The 25,694-nt window shown below is 36.1% G+C and overlaps 1 protein-coding gene across 4 annotated transcripts in view; it reads left to right on the top strand.

Annotated features, from left to right (window-relative positions):
- Positions 1-25,694, top strand: part of Klf12 (KLF transcription factor 12) — a 431,560-nt gene that overhangs the window by 111,955 nt on the left and 293,911 nt on the right. For all 4 annotated transcript variants that reach the window (XM_047552646.1, XM_047552642.1, XM_047552644.1 and 1 more), the window contains one exon: positions 23,423-23,486. In XM_047552646.1, coding sequence (XP_047408602.1) covers positions 23,454-23,486 — 33 coding nt within the window. In that variant the 5' untranslated portion in view covers positions 23,423-23,453. The remainder of the gene's footprint in view (positions 1-23,422; positions 23,487-25,694) is intronic.

Genomic DNA, 25,694 nt, shown 5'->3' with positions numbered 1-25,694 from the left:
GGACCTCGAGTTCAAAGCCAGTCCAGCAACTTAGCAAGGCCCTAAGCAACTCAGTGGGACCCTGTCTCTAAATAAAATATTTAAAAAAAGGACTGGGGATTTGACTCAATGGCTGAGCACCTCTAGGTTTAATTCCCAGTACCAAAAATAAATCAATAAATAAACATTTTCTTGCATTTGTTTGAAATTATATGCATTTAATACTCCATAAACATTATCCTAATACTAGGTATAGTTTATTGTATATAAACATTCTTGAAGATGATAATGAAAAAGCAGTGGATCATAGAAACTATGAGCATAAATTTAGAGTTCAGTAGGTTTAGATTTGATCCTTGATGGTGCCATTAACTATTTGACAATCCAAAACAGCTCTTAACCTCATGATGTAATCTGGGAAAGCATTGTGTTAACTTCTTACTATATTCATTTCAAAATTTGGATGTCTGGAGAGGAAAAACACATTCAAATTTGCCTTTGGTCCTTTTCCTGAAAGTTTCAATCTGCTGAACACTAACAAAAAAATCATTTGCACACCAAGACCTTGTAAAGTACATACTTTTGGGCCTGCAGAAAAATTTTGGATTGAACTGAGGGCCCTGAAAATAGAAGGTTATAATTGAAATGTCAGCAAATGTAACTTTAACAATTGCAGTCGATGCTGCTGGAATATTAAATGTACCTGTTAACTACATTTTTTTTCTTTTCGGTATATAAATTTTAATATGCATTCCATATCTCTCCAGCCACATTTCCTATATCAATAGTCCCCTGTGGCAACTTTATCTTTGAATACAAACTATTCTTGTTCAATATTTGAGTAGTGATAATGGGTTTTATTCTATAAATAACAGCCTTAGTACCCTAAACTACAGCCAGCATAACTTTACCTTTTGCAAGAACAATAGTGCTTTATATTCTAAATGGCAGTTTTTAATGTTTTATTCATTACCGGTAAACAAATGCAGGACACTCGATGAAAACTATTAGTGTGTACTAGGCCAATCCCTTGCTGTGTTAGGAACATCTTACATTCACTGGGATGGTGTACATGAACTGCTGAAATTTAATGTTCTGGAGCCTTCTAGAACACTTTAATAGTATAGGTTATACTCGAATAGCAATCTAAATTGTTCAGAGCTGACAGGAATTCCAAACTATGGAAGAATCCTTGAGAATCATATTTTTTCAGAGCTGGTTTAAGAAGTTCTTGTCCCCCCTGAGGATTGCCCAAAAGTCTCCTTGGCAAACTTTTCTTTAGAAAAGGGAAATAATTCCATTCGTGTGGTTGAAAGTAGTTTGCTATAGCAGAGAATTTATTCATGCTCTCGTTTACTTTAAATCATATGATTTTAAAAAAAATTCATCATTCTATTTATTTTTATATAAATTCTTTAAAACAATCTACAAGGGAAATTGATGCTTCACCAAGAAGCCCTGTGTTTTATTGTGTGAATTTATGTTCCTCCTGGCACACAATTGCAAGGACCCAGATAAATCTGGGGTCTCTGGTTGTAATTCCTTTGTCTTCCTAGATATTTTGAATCTGAGCAGCATCATGTAGCACATGCCAAGAACTGGGGCTGATGTGTGAATGGTATTTTGGGTTTCTGTTTTTGTCAGTACAACTGTTTAAAATAACTTAGCTCTTATTTTAAAAATTAGATTTCATAAACAGGCAGATTTCTCATTTTATTTGAGTATCACTACAGGTTAGTGGTTGTCAGGAGTGGAGTAGCAGTAGCCCTCAACAAGGGGACGGTCTTTGTTCCTTTCACTGCCACTCTTAACTCTGGCTGCTTATATTCCCGTGTTTCAACTTCCTGTCCCTTAAGAACATTTAGATGTGCTTCCTAACACTTAGCCCAGAGCTTCTCAGCTGGAACTCTGTGGATTAGTTACAGGCATGCTTAGGTGCTGATCGCCTCAGATAGTTGGGGATACTGTGAAAAAAGTTGGGAAACATTGGGTTAGTGTTTTAGTCAGCTTTTTCGCTACTGTGACTGAAAAACCCAGCCAGCACAATTTTAGAAGAGGAAGAATTTACTTGGGGACACGTGGTTTCAGAGGTCTCAATCCGTAGACACCAGGCTTCATTCCTTGGAGCTGGAGGGGAGGCTGAACATCATGGTGGAAGAGTGTGGCAGAGGGCAGCAGCTCACATGGTGATCAGGAAGCAGAGAGAAAGTTTTCCACTTGCCAGATAAATATATACCCCAAAGCCAGTCATGACCCATGTCCTCCAACCACACCCTAACTGCCTGTAGTTACTACTCCCTTAGACCCATCAGGGGATTAGTTCACTAATTGGGTTAAGGCTCTCTCAACCTAATCATGTCTCCTCCGAACTGTCTTACGTTGTGTCACATGGGAACTTTTCGGGAACACCTCACATTCCAAACCATCAGTGAGCCTTTTGGTAACCTCTTACATGGCCTGGCACTCCCAGGAAGTCCTGAGCTTAAGGGTTCAGGGAATCTTTTCAAATGGGTGTCTCTCCTGAGTTGGTAGCAAGCTGTGGAGAGCTGTTGACTCTTAAGGCCTTCTGCAGGTGGAAGTCACCTGTGAACTCTTTACCAGTAGGCCCTCTGTCTGATGTCAGCGGTTTTGGTGCATCAGTGAGTCAGTGTCTTTGGAGCACAGCCCTACGTGTGCTGCCTAATAGGAAAGTCCAGATGACAGAGGCTCACTGTTAAATGCTCTCTCCAGGTAGAGCAGGGATATTTGGTAGATATTATGTTTACAAATGTTGTCTTTATGTATAGCCCTATGAGAAAAATGATGATTGGTTAGAGTTATAACATGTGGTTGTATGTTAGGTGCTGCTAGTTGTCTACAAAAGAGCTGAACAGCTGCAAAAGTCCTCATATGAACAGTGAATCCTTTTACCACTTTAATATGTTATAAAAAATTATAAACTTGATTATCAAATTTGTTTTCTCAGAAGCGTGCCTAAGGAGAAATATATAAGGAACAACAGTAAGGCACTCCCAGGATGGTGAAAATGTTATTGTCAGGAGGTTTGACATTTAGAAATTGGGAAGATTGTTTGTCCTGAGCTTCCAAACAGCACTGTGACATAATATCTTCAGCTGTGTTCAACTTTAAGATGTATGTGTTCCAGTGCGTTTCACAGTGGCAGCAGAGTGATTGAGTGACACAGAGTAGGTTACATTTTATTTTATCAAACCAAATACAGTTATTCTTCAGGACATAGCAGTGGACTTGGGGGCTGGATGATGGGTTCAGATATATTCTGCACAATTATAGCCTCTACGGGGAAGAAGATTGAGCTTAATTAACAGGACATGTTGTGATAAATTTATATCCAGATAAAAGAAATGCTAGATTAAGCAAGAAAACCCTTTTGAGAGCTTAGTGGACAAAGCAGATGTGCCATTAAGATCTATATAAAATACAATAAAAGGCTAGGGAAATTCTCAGTGTGTCATGCATGGGTTTTGAATTTGAGACCTCTACTGATGCTGTTCAATGAAAATATAAGTGAAGCAGCTTAACTAAATAAGTTCCTAATTGCCACATTAAAAAAGGAAAAAAATTAATTTTAGTATTATGTAATATTTATTCTTACATATACAAAAATGTATTGTTTCAGCATATAAAATGATTATTGAAATATTAAGAATTATTTTTCTTATCAGGTCTTCACATTCTCTGTGTGTTTTATCCTTATAGAACAACTGAAGTTGGACCAGCAACATTTCAGATGCTCTGTGGACACACAAGGCCAGTGGCTACTGGAGAGACCACAGGCAGTTCTTAACTTTGTGCTGTGCCTTTTAGTGTTCTGAGAGATTTTATATTGTTTTGACTCAGACATTCATGGAAATTAAAAAAAAAATCTGACATATGCTTTGTGGAATACAGATTCATTTTATTTTTATGTGGACTAGGGATTTAGTTGGAAAGGGGAGGAAGGAGTTTAAGTATTTAAGTCTGTGAATGAATGATTAAAGGTCATAGTGGAAGTGATTAAGGTGTGGATTTCCTAATAGTAGGAAAAGGAATGATGGTATTACAGAGGTAATAAAACGGAAAGTATAGAAGTCACTGAAAATTTAAGTCTTAATTCTGGAATAGATTAAATTTTTTAAAAAATAAAAAAAAATCTCTTTTAGGAATTCTGGGTGATGGGTTTTCAGAACAAGATTACCTTTGTGTGTGTTAATTTATTTGGATGATATTACTGTGAACAATTGTAAGCCAGTATTCTTGCCTCTCTTTCTCTATGAAAGAAGAGCGAGACATGGTAGTGTATGTTTTAAGGAGATTTGACTGACTTCAGGGACTGTATTTCCCTTAGCCTAACTTAAGATGACAAAAGGTTCATGTGGCTTTTGTTCTGATTCTGCTTGGGTACCAGCAACAACTGTGGCCTGGTACTATTACTTAGATCTCTGTTTTAAAAACCAACATAGTACTTATCATTAAGAAAAATAGTAAGTTAATAGTTACTATCTTTTGTGTGTGGTACTGGGGTTGAACCCAGGGCCTCACACAAGCTCACGAAAGTCTTCTTCACTGGGATACACCCCTAGCCCTTTTTATCGTGAAACAGTGTGCTCACTGATTTGCTGAGACCAACCTCAGACTTGGAACCTTCCTGACTCAGCCTTACGAGTTGCTGGGATAATGTGTGCTCAGTGCACCCTGCTAATAGTCCCTGGTTTTTACCGAATGCCTTCTGCAGATCTTGTTTCTTAGATTCCCCCAAAGTGGCAAGCACCATGAGGTAGGCAATATTATAGGCCTTTTATGGATGGGAAAACATGAGTTTTAGACTGGAACTAGGCCTAGGAAATATAACTTGGCAATGGACAAGCTGGAATTTGAATTCAGGGGTGTACAAATCAGCCCAACATCAGGAAGTGAGTAAAGTGGATTAAGGAACTATACTTGTCTTTGATGAATTCTGCAGTTATTCAAAATGAGAGGACTGCTTTCCAGTAACTTATGAGGCCCTGGGGCTGCTGGGGGTATGATGATGGTGGTGGTGGGGTTTCTTGTCCACATCTTCGAGCAAAGCTCCTTTGCAAACAAAATGCACCTACAGACCGGGCTCTGTGACATGCTCATTTTAGACCTCCTCAACCCTTAGAGCACATGTGGATAAATGCAGCCCAGAGGGTAGCAAGGTCAACTCCATCAGTGGCTCCTGCTTAGAGCATCACATCCTTGGTGACTCCCACATCCAGAGGCAGTGCTGCAGGGAGAATTTCCGCCATTCCAATGCTGCGCAGACCCCTGGATGGCCCTGCCTGTGACTCCTGCCTTTGTTGTCCATGTGTGTAGTGTATACCAGGGGACTCCACTCATTCCCATCTGTGCAGCTGCTCAAGCCGTTAAAATTTTCACTCCATCTCCTTACCCTTGTTCCCCTCATCCTCTGCCCCTGAGGCCCGAGCAGTCTGGCACACCACAGCTCCGCCCCTGGCTTAGAGCAACCTTGACTGGAGGGAAGGGTATGGGAATCAGACAGAAATGAGTTTAAATCTCATGTGTGTGGTTGGTTAGCCATCAAACTCTGTTTTTTTCACTTGTTAAGTGAGGTTAAAATCCTTTCCCCACAAGGTTACCTTGAGAATTGCTTAAGATAATGTGTGTAAAGCACTTAACACATTGTTTTGTACATACCTGATTTTTTATGCATTGTATTTTGACTACTGAGATAAGATTATAAATAACAAACTGCTTTAAATTATACAAGATGAAGTGACAGATACATTTCTGAGCATTCCAGACATCTCTGGTAAAACTGTAGGGAAAGAAATTATTGACAGTCACAGATAAACTCTGTTAGGATGCTGTGCTTTATTGAACTGCACTTAGAAATCTCCTTTGTTTACCTTCAAAATGCTACAAGTCCACAAGTACTTTTTTTTTTTCTTTCAACCTCCAGAGCATCATTCAGCTGCTGCTGTCTCTCTAGGCTTAGCTGGGAAGTAGTGAAAATATTTCACTCTATAACCCTCACCTTTATCTCCTAAGAATGTCTGTTCAGAGTATGCTATAGAAGTTGAGAGGAGTGACAATTGACATAATAGTTACCTATTTTATTCCTTCCCTGAACAGGCTGAGAGCTGCTGGGAATGAAGTGTTGTTATATATTGTGAGTTCACCAATGCACAATTAAAACTCAAACTGTAAGCCAGTATTTATTCTAGCTCGTCACATAAACTCTGAAGATTTGTATATTTTTAAATGTGGAATTCATAGGATCCACAGCTTTATAAATGAAAAGAGCCTTGAAGATCTTATAGCTCCTCAGTTTCACAGATGAGGAAGCTGAGGAAGAAAGTTTAACTAACTTGCCAACTGACACACAGTATTTAATCATTGTATTGTAGTGTGATTAAAGAAGAATTGCTATATTGTTTTTTCCAATTTGACATAAATCCCACCAATCAGATATTATCTAGGAAAACCACAGTAATTCAGCATGTTGATAACAATTTGTTTTAGTCTGTTTTTCTTAGTGTGTTCAACATTTATTCCCAGTAAATACTTGATGCATTAAATGAAATTCTCTGGTATGCAACATAGAGAATGCTTAGTCAGCTTTTTTGCCACAGTGACCGAAAGACCTGACAGAACAATTTTAGAGGAGGAAAAATTAATTGTGCTCATAGTTTCACAGGTCTTAGGCCCTAGATGGGCAGCTCTATTGCTCTGAGCCCAGGGTGAGGCAGAATACTGCAGTGGAGGCGTGTGGAAGAGGAAGCAACTCAGGACATGATAAGCAGGAAGCAGAGACTAAACTAGCCTCACCAGGGAGAAAATATATTCCCCAAAGGCATGACCCCAGTGACCCAGCCTCCTTCAACCACACCCCTACCTTGCCTACAGCTATCACCCAGTTAATCCATTGAAGTGGATTAATATACTAATTAGGTTAAGTGTCATAATCAGCTTACCTCTGAACTTTATTTCATTGTCTCACACTTTTGGAGGGATACCTCATTTGTAAATCATAGCATACAGAATCCCCAAGCAAGATGTGTCTTGTAACTTGTTTGCATTAAAAACTGCTGCTAAATAGAAAAGATCTCTCAAGATAGCTGGAGTACTAGATGCATGTCAAAATGCTTGCCCTCTTGTGACCAAGAGTGGCTCATGTATCCCCTTATTAATTGATTGGCTCCCCAGCTGAGAGCTAACTTTGGAGTGACTCATGCATACTGGCTATCACCCAACCTTAAAATTGTGAATTGGTCCAAATTCTCTTATAGGAAAGTTTATTTTTTTATGAAATAAAACATGTACAGACTAACATAAATCATAAACATGATTTAATTTCAGTTTAACACGTTCTTGTAACTACCATCTAGATAAAACATTCCCATCCTACAGATCCCCCTTATATTCCATTCTGCTCTTTACCCTCTTCATGTGTAATCACAACATTGACTTTTGTCACCACCATCTATTAGTTTTGTCTGTGTTTGAATTTCTGTCAATGAAATCATACTATGTGAAGTCGTGTAACTGATTTAATTTTATTTCTTTTGGAGATTACGGGTTTTATCCAGGTTTCCTTATGTAGCAGTTGATTACGTTACAGTGCTATGTAGCTTCTCATTATTTGAATATGCTGCAACTCAACCATTCTGCTCTTGTTGGGCATTTGGTTTGTTTATAGTATTTGGATATTGCACATAGTATCATTATGATATTTGTATATGTCCTCTTTTTGGTGATTATTATATGAACTCATTAAAATTTTTTGTGTGTGTGTGGTGCTGGGGATTGAATCCAGGGCTTTTTTTTTGCACATGCTAAGCGTGTGCTTTACCACTGAGCTGTATTCCCAGACCTACTTGTTCTTGATTTTGATTTTTGTTCATTTTATTAGCTATTATTTGTGAGTGCTTTTGGTGTTCTGTTTTATGAATCTTTGCCTTTAATAAGACTGAAAATATCTTCTTTTTTTTTCTAGAAACTTTATTGACTTATCTTTATATTGTGTCTATATCCATTGGGAATACATTTTTTGTATATGTGAGGAAGGGGTTAAAGTTCACTGTTCCCCCATAAGATATTCAGTTGACTGAACACTATTCAAAAGACCATCTTTTTTTTCGCTGCCGAGTGGTGACCCCTTTTATCATAATTAGGTGAGCATAACCATAATTATGTGTGAGTGCTGATCACTTATGTATCAACTCCATAATGTCATGATCATGAGAACCATGTAATAGGTCTTGATATATGGGAATATAAGTCCATCAACTTTGCCTGTTTTCCTAAAGATAGCCTTGACTATTCTTGGTTCTTCACATTTCTGTTTTAAAATTAGAATCATCTGTCTATACATGTACACCCCCTAGGAGTTTTTTACTGGATTTGTATTGAATCTGCAGGTCAGTTTGAGGAAAACTTAATTTTCATAGTGAGCTTTCTCATCCATGAGTGTGTTCTGTCCTTCCAATTATTTAGAACTTTTCATTTCTTTCAAGTGTTTTTTTAATCATGTTTTAAACATCTTTGATTGCATTCATTTTTAGATATTTAATTTTATAATGTTACACTTTTTTTGGCTATTAAATTTGTTTTTTGTATATTTACTTTTTATTTAGTGACTTTACTAAATTCACGTGTTAATGTGGTAGGAGCTTTCATTTTTTGACTACATAACATTTTCCATGGATGACAGTTTTATTTTTTAAGAACCTTGATTATTTATGGTTTGTGACATTGGCTAGACTTCTGGCATAAGCCAAATTGGGGTTTGATAACAAGCCTGTTTTTCTGATTTCATTAGGGACATCTTTTAATCTCTTAGCATAAAATAGAAGGCTAATGGTGGGTTTTTAAAGGTTATTCTCTTCTCAGTTCTGTTGTTATTATTTTTAGATAATGACAGTGCATTGCTTTGACTCTGCTTTTCTTGTGGCTCTGTGAGATGGGGCGATTCTGTTGAGCATAGATGAACCTTTTCCTAGTGAAAGGAGAGAGAATGTCCACAAAACTTCCATAAAGTCAGAGGCAATTGAAATTAATTTGAAAGAAATGATCAGTTTTTGTGATTGAGGGTAACATGATGAAATATGTTTAAATATCTTTAATCTGGCTTATCATGTACATTGGAAAGAGCAGAAACTAGAGGCAGATACATTAACAATAATCCACACTTGCTAAATGACTGACATGAAATGCAAGGTGAAGGGAAACTTCAGAAATAGATCTGAAGTGTTTTTGGAGGAATAAACAAATACCAGAATTGTTGTTATATGTTGGTAAAAGTGGAATAGGAACCTAGTAAAAGGATTTCTTGGAAGTGGCCCTGTCTCCTTACTAGGTAGTTAGCATTTGTAGGGGTGCAGTCTTGGCTATAAATCTTCATGTCTATCACAATTCCAGACGACTGAAAAGATAAGTGTGTGTTGGATTATTCAGTGATATTTATGTGGGAAAATAGTGGAGTACACGTTGTAAGTGGAAAACTTTGCCTAAGTGTTTTCTCTTGGGAATTATCTATGGAGGTCAATAGCTGCAACTCTTGCAGTTGAACTTCCAAGAACATCAAAAACTAACAGTGTTCCTTAAAATTATGGAGCATCTTGGAACACAGGCCTTTGTGGGGTGTGTAAAAAGATACTTGATGGAAATGGTCATGGAAAATACAGATAAGGATCAGAGAAGTCATTCAGACAGATAGGAGAGTCTTCCTGGTGTCTGTTGTCTATGTGCCAAATGTACATTAGTGATCAGAGACCACTTGGTGGTGGAGGGAATGAAAGCAGATTTAATGAGCTGTGATCAAACAGCTGGAGAAAGACAGAAATCATCCTGTCACTGCATGTAAGTAGAGCCAGCCTAGAGTTATTATCAATATAGTGGATTTTCTGAACATCTTCAAGGCAGGAAAGATTTTTCTTTTGAAACCCAGATATGGTGTGGAAAGGTAAAGTCTCTGAGCCAAATTAGTTATTTAAGAAGAGTAGTTGGGGAAGGACTGTATGTCATGATGTTTTATGAACCTGACGGTTTGAAGCACATTGGAGTTTTGAAGCCTAAGAGTAAAAATAAAAGAAACCCCTTATGGAAGTTAATAGCCAGCAACCCTCTGTGGTGAAGCAAATGAGTCTCTTTTGGACAAAAATCACGATCTAAAAGGACCTCCAGATAGTATTTTCCTTGCTCTCGTGTGGCACTTGTGTCCATTAGATTCTGATTGGATGCTATTTCCATGTTAAAGGTGAATGACAGATTTGTATGCATACTTCTTGGCTCTGTGCCTGAGAACTAGCTGGTTGTCATCCGCTTGGTTCTCCTGAACCGAAATGCAGTTGTTCTCATTCTTACCCCGCTCTTTGAAGAGACTGAGTTTTAGGTACTACCACAAACCTGGGACTCACTGTCCCTAATCTGATCATCAGTGCTTTTGCAGAGTAAAGCTCACCACAGCCAGCCTTCTAAATGCGAAGTTGTTTTCATCTTTGATTACTCCTGCTAGTGGTAGCCAGGGGTATTTATTATAGAAGTGAGAGAATTACTAAGTACATATGATTAGGGATTTTATAGTTATTATATTTCTTTATTAATTTATTAAATCTTTATGCCATTATGGGAAGTTAGTTATTAGAAAGCATGAACTTGTTTCCTGCCTAGCATTTTTATGAGATGCAAACTCTTTTGTTATTTTGTTAATTTATTGAGATTGTTAAGTATTATGTTCATGTTACTACCTTCAGAATCAGAAAAGAATCTTATGTAATTTAGTTGGACTTAAACACTCACAGTTGAGGGAAACATTTTACAAAAATTATGATAATCATTTTCTTTTTTTATTGGTGCATTAAAATTATACACAATAATGGGATTCATTGTTACATATTTGTACATGGACACAATGTAACAATATAATTTGGTCAGTTTCCTTGCCTGGTCCAACTCCTTTCCCTTCCTTTCTTATTCTCCCTTGATAAGTCTTTTTTTTTTTTTTATTTGAAATTTCATACTTTAATTAGTGGTTTGGAACAAGAGACTCAAGTACAGGTCAGAAAGATTCCTTTGAAATATATTTTTGAAGTTGACTATTTTATAAAGGTAGTTTGTTCTATGAAAATCGAAATTTGTTTGTGTCTGTGCATGTTTGAATGTCACTCCTGAAGCAAGAGAAAGAGGGGTTTTAAATTAATGAATCTCAGGTTTCCTGTAGGAGATCGTACACAAATCTAAAATCTTAGAACTTTCTAGAAACAATTATTGAAGGAAAGTATTAATTTCTAATTAGGGAAGAAGCTTTTAAAACTGGCCTCATGGTAATATTGGGCAGATTTTCAGATGGATCTCAGATTTGTAATGTTTTTTTCCCTTTATCTGAAAAGTGTCTGAGATTATGCCTTTCGTTCAGAAATACATATTTTCATCTCATTATTTTAATACCATCTTGTTGAAATCAGCTTGCTTGATCAATATTTTCCACAAATAAAGGCACCTCACTGTTGTGCATTACATGAGCAGATTTTGCCATGTTTATTTATCAGAACCATTACAGAATAATTAAAATCACGGTGACCAAAACTCAGCTGGTAGTTTTTAAAATCCTGATTTTGCTATTTATTAGGCAAATCATTGTCTGTGTTCCTACTTCTACAAATTGAGAAAAATAATTCCACCTGCCTCAAGAGGTTGTGAGGAATAGCACAAGGTAGTATATGGTGGAGTCTCTGGTGCAGTGCTGGCCCCTAGTAAATTAGTTTAAAATGTTTGCTGAATCCAGGACTACTATACCTCTACCACTTTCAACATCCATGTAGTGAACAATTTGAATTTGGTTCTTTGTCCAACAGCTCTACTTCCTTGTATTTTCCAAAATTTATTTAACCATTTTCAGGAATAAAGTTCGTAAATTTAAAGGATCCCTTTAAAGCCTGGTGGGTTGTTTTGTTTTATTTTGTTTTTGTTTTTGGTACCTGGGATTGAACCCAGGGATGCTTAACCATTGAGCCACAACCCCAGCCCTTTTTTATATTTTATTTAGAGACAGGGTCTCACTGAGTTGCTTAGGGCCTTGCTAAGTTGCTGAGGCTGGTTTTGAATTTGAGATCCTCCTGCCTCAGCCTCCCAAGCTGCTGGGATTATAGGAAGATTGGTGGTTTTTGAAAGATATAGTATATAAATTAAAATGTAAAAACATATTACCCTTGCTTTTGGGGGAAATACATGTGAGCACTTAATCTACTTGCTCACAATGATTTGATTGTTTCACTCATGAGTATTTCTTAAAAATTAGGATACTATATATTATTTGCAAATAGGCCTAGTCTTAATTTTAGTATTTTCATGTATTTCTCTAAATAGATTTCTAATCCTGCAATTGTGCAGTATTTTTAAACTGACACAGTATTTTTACATGTACTAAATCAAAACACGTACATAGTTTGTTATGACCAGGTCAGAACAAGTAGCATTTCTGTATCCTTGAATGTTTTTTGTTTCTGTGTTCTGAGAATTGTTTTAGTCAATTTTCTATAGCTACAACAAAATATCTGAGGCTGACTTAGTTGTAAAGAAAAAACATACATTAGAGAAAAGATAGCCTCTTTAACAAATGATGCTGGGAAAACTGGAAATCCTTATGTAGTAGAATGAAATTTAACCCCTATCTCTAACCCAGCATAAAACTCAAAGTGGATCAAAGACCTAAGAATGAGACCAGAATTGCGCACCTGCTAGAATAAAGTGTAGGCCCAACACTCTAATATATTGACTCAGGAATTGACTTCCTCAACAAGACTCCTAAAGCACAAGAAATAAAATCAAGAATCAATAATGGATGGCATCAAACTAAAAAGCTTCTTCACAGCAAAGGAAACAATCAAGAACATGAAGAGAGAGACTACAGAATGGGAGAAAATCTTTGCCACATGCAACTCAGATAGAGCATCACTCTCCAGGACACATAATTCAGAAAACTTAACACACACAAACACACATCACAACACAAATAACACAATAAATGGGCAAAGGAACTGAACAGGCACTTCACAAATAAAGAGATACGAATGGACAACAAACAAAAAATATTCAACATATCTAGCAATTAGAGAAGTGCAAATTAAAACTGCACTGAGATTCAATCTCACTTCAGTCAGAATGGCAACAATCAAGAATACAAGTAACAATAAATGTTGGAGAGGATGTGGGGAAAAGGGTACACTTATACATTGCTGGTGTGACTGTAAATTGGAGCAACCACTCTGGAAAACTGTTTGGCGATTCCTCAGAAAGCTAGGAATGAAACCATTTGACCCAGTTATCCCATTCCTCGGTATATACCCAAAGGAATTGAAATCAGTATACTACAGTGACACAGCCATATCAATGTTTATAGTAGCTCAGCTCAACAATAACTAGGCTATGGAACCAACCTAGGTGCACTTCAACACATGAATGGATAAAGAAACTGGTATATATACACAGTGGAGTATTACTGAGGCATTAAGAAGAATGACTATATGACATTTGCTGGTAAATGGATGAATCTGGAGTCTCTCATGGTAAATGAAATAAGCCAGTCCCCCAAAACCAAAGGTCCATTGTTTTCTCTGGTATGTGGATGCAAACCCACAATGTGGGTGGGGTGTGGGGGGAGGATAGAAGTTAAGTGGAGTAGACAAAGGGGAATGAAGGAAGGGTGGGGGATGGAAAAAGAGAAGACGGTCAAATGAGTCTGACACAAATTTCTCATGCACATATATGAGTACAGTACAGTGAATCTCACCATCATGTACATCCACCATAAGTTAATTTAAAAATTACTATGGGTAAATGGCAGAAAGGTCAGTATAGGGAAGGGAATAAGATTTGGTGAGAGGGAAGGCGAAGGAAAGGTACTGGGGTCTGAATTAGAATAAGATATAGTTCATGCTTTTATGATTATATTGATGTGGATTCTAATGTCATGTGTAACTAAAAAGAACCAATAAAAATGATTAAAAAAAAAAAAAGATTTATTTAGCCTGAAGACCATGCCACTGACACCTGCTCATCTCTGGTGAGGACCCTATTGGCCTGTCATGGTGAATGGCATCATGGTGAGAATCTGTAACAGAGATCAAGTGGCAAGGCAGGACACCAGAGGGAGTAAGAATGGACTAGTCTTGCTCTTTTACAACACCTTGTTTCAAGAGGGCAAATTGAATTTCCTCGAAAACTATATTAATCCCTTCCTAGGGCAGGGCCACAGTGACCTGGCCTCCTTGTGTTGGGTCCCTTCTCTTAAAGGTTGCACTGCCTTCAAACACATGAACTTCTGGGGGACACATTCAGACCAAACCCAAACCATACCAGGGACCTCCAGTCTCTTCTAGTTATTTGGAAATACATAAACTAATAATGCATTATATTTAACAATTATGTTATAGAGTACTAGAACTCTATAAATATAATTCCCCTGTCTAATTATATTTTAATATTTGCTATCTATTCTCTTTTTTTCTCCCCCCACCTCTCCTCCCTAACCTCCGGTGACCACTATTCTCTATTTCAGTGAGATCAACTTTTTTAGCATCTACAGATGAATGAGAATATACAGTGTCTCTCGTTCTGTGCCTGATTTATTTAGCTTATTTATCTTATTCAGTTTCATTCTTGTTGCTGCAAATGATGAAGGGGAACTCATAGTCGCTGTTTGTGGGAATGGATTAGTGTAGTCATTATGGAAAACAGTTACACAATATTTGCTTTGAGATTATTATTTCGAAATGCTTTTGACAGTCCTGGTGCCACACTATAATTTTTCAAAGTCACTTTTTAAATTTGTTTTTAAAGCTAAACTTACTTATCTAACTTGCATTCTCCTCAGGATTTTCTCTTTGGACAGAGTTTTCCACCAGTACTTGGCTGTGTGTATGTACATGTACACATGCATTATCTGTGGGCATATTTTTATTGATATTTGAATAATATTCTAAAATATATGATCAGAGATGTTCAAAGTACCAAGAATCATATGCAACATAATTCATGAAAACAATTCTTACGTAACTTTTCATAGAATTCTTAAAAAATTGTTAGTGTTCCTAATTTAGCATATGTACTCTAAATCCTTTTATGGAAGACAACTGAACACCTAAGACAGTAGAGGTTAGACTTTCAGAATTCTTATTCATTTCAGAAAAATATTCCTTTCTGTATTAGAGTCCCTCTGTCAGTGGGATAGGCTGATGAGTATAACCCATTGATTCATAGGACATTCTTGCATATGTGTGTGCATATGTATTCAGACGCATTTTCTGTGCATGGTACATATCTACACATGTATACATGCTTGTTCTCAAAATCAGACTTAAATCTTTTTACCCCAACTTGCCTCCTGTACCTGAAATGTCTTTTAGTCCCCCATTTTTCCAGACTGAACTTTGTCTTTTCCTCTTTGAAGCCTGTCTGGTTTTCCTCAACCTCCATTCTATTCTTTCATCAGACTTCCTGGGCTATTCTTAAGGAGGGCATCTTTATATAGGTGGAAGAATATTGGCTTGAATAATAGTTATTTTCATTGTAAAATGTGGATCTCATATCTAATGAACTGGAATAGCTATGTTTTATACATGATTTAACTAGATAATGTATTTAAAAGCACCTAGTCAATGTTAAACATACGGTATCATTCTAAGAATGGTAGGTGTTACTCTTATAATCATTTTGCTTATTTACACTTGATGTACTTTGTTGAGCATAAGCTTCTTTAAATCGGGTGCTGTGGCATATCATTCTTCATATCCTTCATTCCCACCATATAGGTGATTCATGGATGAATTAACAGAATATATGTACCTTCTAACACACATCACTGTTATAAATCGGTGACTTATCACTTGCAATCAGTTGCTGGAGTATATTGTAGTTGGTTCTCTGAAATTTCAGTATTCAGCTTTTAAATTTTCATTCTCAACAAATATTATTTTGATTTTTTGAGTGTTTTGTTATGAGAGGCATATGGTTAAGCAACCTATTTGACAACCTATTAACTTGCTCATTATTAGGAAATACTAATTGATTATTTTGATAGCTAGCTTTGTGGTGGGGACCAGATTATGAGGTACATAGGATGAAGAATATAATGTCTAAATCCATATGCTAGAGTGATGAGTTTAGGTATTAAAAGCTCTTACTCAGCAAGACACTCAGCAACCCATAAGATAGTCATTTAAAATATTAAATAATTCCTCATGTTTCTGAATCACTGTCAAAATGTCAGTAAAGCAAATTATTCAGTTCTTTGATCCCTCTTTCAAATTATATTATAAAACCCACATTTCTTGGGTTCAGATGTGTGAAGGGATTCAATATGAAAATACTAAGTATCCTAAAAATACTTTGTCTGATATTTTCTAATTATTGCTAAATATTTTGAGAATGCAAATTCCATTTAAATGTCAGCCATAATTAAGCGTGTGCCATTTGTTTTTCTACTCAGGTTTTACAGTTTGATAGAATGTTTTCCCCATGATTTAATAAATATTTGTTTTATTTCACATGAATTAATTCAAAAGTGAATAAGAACAACATATTTTAATCAACTGTTGTTGTGATGGACTAGAAAATAAATTTATTCCCTGAGCAAATTGTTTACTATGCATTCGAATGGATTTATCTTGCTTAGCATTGGCAGATTAAGCATACAAGGTAACAATTAATAGGAAAGCCAAATATGTATACTGCATACTGAGTAAGGTGACTTATTTTTCTTCAGTATGTCACAGATTTTCAGTGTGTACAATTTTAAGCTATTTACTCCCTAATATATATGGCTATGCTCAGATAACACCCATTGAAGTAAAGTAGTAGAGAAATTCTTAGGCTGTGCAAACTAAGCATTTTTCATTGATAACTAAGTATATGTTTGATTGATTTTCATTTGGTTTTAAAAGCTTAAGTTTGATTTTTTTTAATGCATGAGTCTCACAACCATGTTTCACTTACGTATGGTGTTGGGAAGTGAACTGGAGAGAAATGCATACTGAGTACCCTACTGTTCCCTCCCCTCCCACTAGCCTCTTAAAAAACCCCAAGATTTTAACATCTTTAGCTTGTTAAAAAACATCCTGATAGATGAGGTTGAAAAAAGATGTCAGTGTTCTTCATCTGGCAGTGCAAAATTTGTGTGTGGTCAGTCCTTTTGGCAGCAGGTACTGAAACGTAGTACTCACGGACTCTCATGCAAGCACAAATGGCACATGCTTATATTTTGTTGCAAACTAAATCACATAAATTAGACATACAAAAGCAAATTTAATCATCTTGTCAGTCCTAATCAGATTTTTTGACTATGCAATCCCAATAAAATGGCAGTTATACTTGGCTATAAGCAGAACATAAATTACTTTTCAAATTGTTACACTGAGCACAATATATGTAAAAGAAATGCTTAATTCATTTGCTATGGTTACTTTCTTTTAAAGGTTTATTTGTTCTCCGGGTGTATAGAATGATGCGGTGAAATGGGATGGAAGTTGAAAACAGATTAAGAGTAATTTCCATGTCATTGTGCTTTGGCTTTACCTCCTCCTTTTGAAAATGGTCTGTTTATTCACCCAACTTTGTTCTGAAGTTGACTGCTCCAGCTTTCAGGCATACCTTACTCCAACTATGACCTTAATTCTATTTTTTTTTTTTTTTTGTTTAATTATCAATTTTTTTTTAATAGTGAAGAATTCCTAGATGAAAGTCTATATATTTTTTGAAATCATAAAACTGGAAATAGTGAAGGACAGTTTAGAAATGGAAAAATTTCAATTGATTGATTTGTAGTTGGAATTCCAAGGGAATCATTATTGAATATGGGTTACTAATGACCTTTGAATTTCTTTTCTCCTAATTCTGTTAGCTCTTGCACCTTTGAATTCTCTTAATGGATGAATCATAAACAATGCACTAAGAGATCGTATCCTATTTCTTCTGTATCCCCAAGGCCTTCCTTTAAAAAACACACAATCATGGTTGAAGGTTATATAGGTCATATTAGAAAGTAGAACTTTTGTGTAAGATAGGGCATAGTTCTCAGGAAAGTTTATGTGGAAGAGGTGTTTGTGCATGTAGGGAGTGGGGATGGGACTGACATTTATTGAATACTTAGTAAGGGCCATACAGTCTGGTGTACACATTATAGGCATTGTTTTTCTGTATTTCTTACTTGGAAAAAAAGGGAAGGTTTATGGTGTCAGTTTAATAAATGAGGAGAAGGGGACATGTAGAAGTGTTAAAGCTGATATTCATCTTGTCTGGCTTTCATACCTGGACCTTCCCATGGTGACACTTGGTCTTCCATAGGTGGAGGGAAGCTTGCCATTCATTTGTTCATGTGAAATCCTGAAGTTTGTTGCTACCTGGATTGCCTGGTGAGCTAAAGGAGAGGGGACAGAATTTTGTGCATGGGATTTTTTTATGCACAAAGGAATAGTCGGAATGTTAGAAAGTAGGTATGCAATTATAAAATATATCCATGTAAACATCTGCATTGAAGTTTTTTGACTTCAAGTATAGTACCTGAAATGGAAAAAAAAATGCAGTCCTTTCTTATCGTGAGAGGCATCCCTGTTCATACAGACAGGACTTGCTGATTACCTATGGCCTGAGATAAAAAATATCCGAACATTAGTTTGCTTCTCTATAGAGAATGACATGTGTCTAGTGGAAATCCACATGTGATGTACATGTTCAGAAGAAGGGTCACCTGTCACTTAGCAACAGGCATTCTGCTTTGTGTCTTTAGCTTCTCTTCATTTCAAGTCAAAATAACTGTGAAAACATAGCACTTAGATTTGCATGTATCTCCAGAAATACTTAGATTAACCTTCAAATATTTTTAGTTCCAAGATAACTCACTGTGACAAATGAAACAGAAATAGCTTTAAATGAAAAAAAAAAAAAATCAACTTACTTTGTAGAAATCTTGATACTAAAAGCAAGGCAAACTTGGACCTGTTATATAATATCCCAGACACGCATGCACAAAGCCTGCCCGCCCAGCTCTCTCTTCTTCTGCTTTTAAATCTATGATAACTAAATAGATCTGTATATTAACCTTTATTACTTGATTTTTTTTTCTTTTTATCAGTACTTGAAAATACAGAAACAGAACTAATGAAGCAGTGATTTGTAAACGTGAATCTAGAAGGGAGAATTCCAAATGGGATTGCTGTACCAGCAACAGAATTCAATTTACTTGAAACAGAACAACTAAATTACCTTCAGGCAGAGAGTGGAAATACCTTGAATAGTCAGATGTCTATAAACACATCTAAAATGTGTTTCTCTATCTCCATTTAAAATACATAAAGGGATTTCTAGGGAACCTGCAACAAGTGTACTTTTGGTCCTGAAGTATTTAAATGTATGAAACACTAACTTTTAAAACTTGAGAACCTAATAGATCATTTAAGGTGGGACAAAGAGTAAGCGATGGGCTGGGGTTGTAGCTCAGTGGTGGAGCACTTGCCTGGCAGGTGAAATGAACTGGGTTCGATCCTCAGTACCGCATATAAATAAATAAAATAAATAAAGGTATTGTGTCCATCTACAACAATAACAACAACAACAACAACAACAACAAAAAGAGAGTGATTTGGTTCTGTAAAATTTTTCACATAATGTTTGTGCTCTTGAGGTAATTACTCCAAAGTAACTCCTTATTTTTAAAAGTGAATAACATTCACTTTCATTATGGCCAAGGTCATTTCTGTTGTTTAGGATATACTGTCTTTGAATTCTAAAGGAAGCTGGGTGATCATATGTGAAAATTGTAAGAACGGGAAAAACAGAAAGTGAAGAACTTAGAAAATCATTCTCTATTGCTCCAAAGAGAAACAGGCGTATGTGAAATTATTCCACTCTCCTCCAAAACATGAGCATTTAAACATGGTTCCAGGTTTTGTTTAGAAGCAAATTTTAATTTTTTTGCAAAATGCAAGTTTATACCTTTTTTATATCTCATGTTTTTGATGTTGAAATAAGAGATGAATCCTTTGCTCTCCTTAACCTAATGACAATTGAGAATAGCTTTGAAACCAGGAAAGTGAGTCCCACAACCATATATGATTGGATTTTTGGTGAGGACACTGGCCTTTAAAATGCCTGTGCCTTGGGAATATTCACTGGGAAATTTTAGAAACCTTTTTGGCAAAGCTAAGTATATTCCGCTGGAAAATTGATGAGACATTAACCATTATTGGAAATGTACCATTTTCCTATTTTATGTTATGGTTTGATTTCAATAGAGATTTGGGATTTAACCCCAAGGCCCCATAGCAGGAATAAAATTAGATATTTATCTGTTCTATCATGTGGACTCCATTTAGGGAAATCTTATTTGTTTTTCTTTCCCTTTCAGTGCCTCAACCATTAAAGAGTAACAATTCTTAACATGTTTGGTGCTTAAGATTTTGCAGATTGTCACATAGATATTACTTCATTTGGGGTAGACTGGGGAGACAAGGCAGGAATTATTACTATCTGTGCTTCTATGGACAAGAAAGTGGGGCTTAATGGCTCTTCAACTTGTTTGAGGTCACATAGCTGGTAGATGATAGAGATGAGCTAGGGACAGGTCTCACTTCTACACTGTCTTCATTTTCTTACCTTCATTAGTGCCACTTCAAGTATGGAGTGCCACTTCAAGTATAGAGCAAGAGATGGGTTTTGAAGATTCTTTTTGGAATTTGAATTGGATGGAAAGCAAAAATTAGCCCCCACTTTAACACATTTGAACTGGAGGTAACTGGAAGCCTAGATGGTAAGATAAACCATGAAGGGCCACGCACTAAGACTTTGAATTAAAATAGCAGTTTCGAAAGGATCCTGACATCATCTAATTTGTTACGTTGAGTACAAAATACACCTCTGATCAGTTTCATCATCGTCAGGTAGATCTTGTTCTCAACTCTCAGAACTGCTTTCAGAACAAATGATCACATTAGGATATTTTTTTTGAAGCCTAAAATGCTGTAAAAATGTGTGATATTGTGCTATGTATAGTTAACATAATCTAATGTTTGTTTTAGCCTGCAGATTGCACCTGAAAATACCGATTATATAATTACAGCCTAAATTCCTTGGGTAAATATATTCTCATAATTAATGTAGAAGTGAGTTTTCTCTGATTTTTTTCCTCTTTTTTTCATTATCACCTTCATTCATTCTCTACCATTTATTAGCCTACTAAAATTTGCCAGGCTCTCCGCTGTATATTGTGGAAGATGAGAGTAGCACTGTGGTGACCCTTCCTTCTCCCAGTAAGCATATGCATTGGTGGGATGAGGGCGCCTGGCTGAGAGTGAGTGGTGACTGGCTCTATATTGAGCCTTCCTGGTCTGATCCTTCTCCTGCTCAGTGTCCACGTCTGTCCAGAAGGGACATCTTTGGTTGTACAAAGGCATCAGCAAGACTAGCAGGGGTCCTGGTTTATACAAGATTTACATGGATGAATGTTTAAGTGTTAATGAAAATCACACCGCTTTATACAGAAATTACAGAATTTCTATAATAGAGTATTTAGAATTTTGGATAAAGCATCAATGCATTTAAAATCATGAAAAAATAATGATGGTACCCATTGTTCCTTGGCATCTAAGAGGGAACTGGTTCCAGGAAACCCCTCTGAATACCAAATCTGAAAATACCTAAGTTTTTTTTAATATGAAATAAGATTTTAGAATGTTTGTGTATTACCTATGCATATTCTCCTGTGTACTTTGAATAACCTCTGGATTACTTATAATAACTAATGCCATGTAAATATGTTATATTGCATTGACTTAGGAGAAAATGGTAAGAAAAAAGTCTTATACATTCAGTACACACGCAATATTTTTGTTTGAATATCTTCAGTCTGTGATTGGTTGAATCAGTAGGTGTGGAATCTGTGGCTATGTAGGGCTGGCTGCATATTAAAATATGAAAAAATATTTACAGAATCCCATTTTGAAATGTAATGAGCCAGAGAGTAAAATGGAAGCCAATTTTGATGTACCGTGTACATTTTTGCAAGAAGTTGGAACTGATTGGGTTAGATGTATTTTCAAGTCTACAAGGGACAAGACATGTTTGATGAGAACAAGAGTATCTTAGATGACTTTTAAAGTATTTCAAAGAAAATCCTTATTGTGGTTTCATAATGTAAAATAGAAGAATTACACTCAATTACAAGAGATTTCTAGTCACTGTAATATTAAGATTTTGGTTTGCTTTTTAAGCAGCATTTCTAGTAATAAAAGCTACAGTACATCTTAGGGGATATGTTTTGAGATGGATTGGGTAGGAGAGGTTGACTTAAAACTCAAATAAAATTAAAGGCCAGATTGCTTCACAGGCAGACCCCATGGAACATGTGAACTCCGCTGTGTTTCACCTACAGCCTTCTGAGTCAGTGAGTCCTTGTTCTGTCCAAATGTATGGAAACATATACAGGAAACCAGGCTTTTCCCTGCAGTACGTGGATGTTGGCACAGAATAGGTGCTGCGAAGAATTCCAAGGCGTGTCCCCTCTTGAGTGTAATTCCAAACCAAAAAAAAAAAAAAAAAAAAAAGGCAACTGTGCCTAATAAGCCGGCTCAACTGAATGCCAAAGAAAATTTGCCTCATGAAATGGAAATTTTGAAGCAAGTTACATAATGCTGAGCAAGTAAATAGGAGGACTTGTAAGATATGTCCAAATGGGGCAAATGGTTTATTGTATCTGAGTACTCCAGCCCAGTAATATTTAATTACATCTGGTGAAATCCAAGTGGACTTGGAGATTAGGGACCTTTTGTAAGTCACATAAATATTTATTTTAATTTCAATTTTTAAGAAATGATGTATGTGAACTTAATACGGTTTTTAAAAAGTGACTGGATATTGGCCAATATGGGGCCTCCCAAATGTATTCATATTAATTATTCTGCTCATCCATATTGATCGTGAAGATTAAAATGAACATTTCCTTAGTAAATCAACATTTTAAAAACATTAAAACGGTTGTGAAGAGTAATGGAGTGGAATGCTCCAACTTGAGTGTTTGTGAGTTCTCTTTCACGTAGTAAATTCACACATAAGCCAGATTCTGGCATTTTCTACTCAGCCTTCTCTCTCTCTCTGTTGCCTCCTTTCCTTTAACGCGCTCCCCAGTCTTTGTCTGGGACTTTATCATCTTGTGCTCTGGATATCGTCATCCTGTCAGAGCTGTTCTCATCCTTGCTTCCTTTTTTCCCCTCCACTTTGCCATTTGTGTGGCTGTTGGAAAACAAGAAAAGAATAACTAAAGACTTCCTCAACTCTTATTTGCATGTGTTATTCCATAACCACGAGTTTAAGCAACTAGGATGAAGGTGTATTTTTTCCCTCTCTGTTGTAGAGGAATATTATCGACTTGTAGCACTCATTCTCACTGTATCTTTCTCTGTGCTTTTCTTGGCAGGATCAATGTGACTCTGGAAACAAATGGATGAATGAATATCCATATGAAGAGGAAAACAATAAAGGTTGGTTAATCACACTGCGTAATTGCATTGAAAATATTATTATTTTGAGCATTATATTTGGGCCATTATTCCTGTAAGAGCATTTCCTTGTCTGATTGAATGTGATAAAGGTCAATACTATACACACAAGTTTACCTGTAAGATATAATTTTCCTTTATAACCGCTTAAACATAAAGACAAGTATAAGGAAGCCACCTATTTTTGTGCATGTGTAGCTATCATTCTTTTCAGACCTAAGGTCGTATTTTAAACATCAACTTTCAAATGAAGTTAAAACGTGGAAGACCACTTGATGACAACTGATCACTGAGATAGATTTTGTGTGATATACATCAGTTTCTATAAGCCTAATCCTAAAACCACCACTCTGTGGTGCCGGTTGCTGTCTTCTTTGCCCCTGAAGCCTCTGCCTTCTTTGGGGAAGTGGGGTCATGATGAAAAGTTTTAACTCTTGTTTCTCACAGACAAATACAGTGTGACTTGGAGAAAGGAAAAACCCTGTGAATTTTCTGCTGTAGGCAAATGGTGGACATTGTTTTATTTGTGCTAGTTATTTGAGCTTTTCTTCTATTTCTTACTGGTTTTAATATAAGAATCATAGGTAAAACTAAGGAAATTACAGTTTATTAAACTATTTCCACTTCCTAAATAAAGCTTTTATACTGAACAGATCTGGCATAGAGGTGTGTGCCTCGTAACTCTTCATATGGCTGCACAACATATAATTTCATGTTTTCCTTCCCTCATTATTCTTAGTACTTTCAAAAAAATAAATGTATGTCATGTTATGTCTTTTTCTGTCAGCCCACTTTCATGGATACTTACAAATAATTTTCCACCTAAAATCTCCTAACCTCACTGCTCAAATTTTCCTTTCTTATATTTGTATCTGCAAAGTTTTCAGTGAGGAAGTATTGATTCAGAGATGGTGCAAGGAAAGCTTGTGAGGGAATCAAAAATGTCCTTTTACATGACACTCAGTTTTGTCTGTGTGGGTGCATCTGTTTTGTGAGGGCTAACATATCGTGTGCTTTTTTTGTGTGTGGACCATTGATGTACTAGTACATTACCTGGCTGTGTGAAGGTGGAATGGGAAATGACTGATTTGTGTGTGGTCTTTGTCGATTCCTGTGGTGTAAATACCACTACTGTGTGTGACTCCAGTGGTTTGCTAGCAGGCTTACTAGAGTCCTTAAAATGAACAATTGGCTTTCATGAGCTGAAGATGAGCTAACTCAAACACATCAATGATAATTCTGTTTATACAGTGAAGTTGAATTATGTACTCCTTAAGACAAGTGGGCAAACTTAGAAAAGTTAAATTTTCCTTCATCTTTATATAAACATGGAAATGTTCTTCAGTCATTATCATTCAAAATTTACTTAGCTCTCTCCTTATGTATGATGTTGATATAGTATTACACTGATTTCATTCAGTTGTCATTAGATTTTTGTTTTTAAGTGAATCACAGTTAAATTGTAAATTTATAAATGTTGGTCATGTCATTGTTCTCTAACTGATTTTTTGATGACAACTGAAGATGATGGCAGAGAGACTCATCATGTTACTACTTAACCTGAGGATAAACTGAAAATATTTAAATTTCAGTTTGGCTATAATATATGTGCTTCATTCTAAACTATCCTGTCTCATAGTTCATCATTCATGAGTTCAGTCATCATTCATGAGTTCAGAAGTCTTCATTGGGGAAGGAAAAGTTAGTATTTCATGTAATATATTTGTCCCATTGGATTTTTTTTTTCTTTCTATTTTTTTCATAGTTTTGGTCCACATTTTTAGTTATATATACATGTAGATCCCTAAGAAGATAAAATACATTGGGGCTTGTTTTTAAGTCTGTTTCAGTCTGCTGCTATTAGTTTTAAGAACGTTGGATTCAGGGAGAAAATGGCAGATTTTGAAAATTTGGTTTCTGTATTTTAAGTATATTGAACTTGTCACTATTAAGATGTTTAAAAAAATGTCATCAGTGAAAGCAATGCTACACAACCTGCATAAGTGAAAAGGGATTCAAATGTGACTCTTGAAACTCTTCTGTGCATTTCTAGTTTGCTATTGATGATAAAATCTTGCCAAGAGACACAGAATATCATGTTGTGCTTTTTCTGCTTAGTTTCTAAAATGTAAATAGCCTACTTGGGATTTATAAAATTTCTCTCATGTCCATGAGTCTTACTTCCAGGAG

Source organism: Sciurus carolinensis, chromosome 5, assembly GCF_902686445.1.
Source record: "Sciurus carolinensis chromosome 5, mSciCar1.2, whole genome shotgun sequence".
Taxonomy (NCBI): domain Eukaryota; kingdom Metazoa; phylum Chordata; class Mammalia; order Rodentia; family Sciuridae; genus Sciurus; species Sciurus carolinensis.
This window is presented reverse-complemented; position numbering and strand designations above follow the sequence as displayed.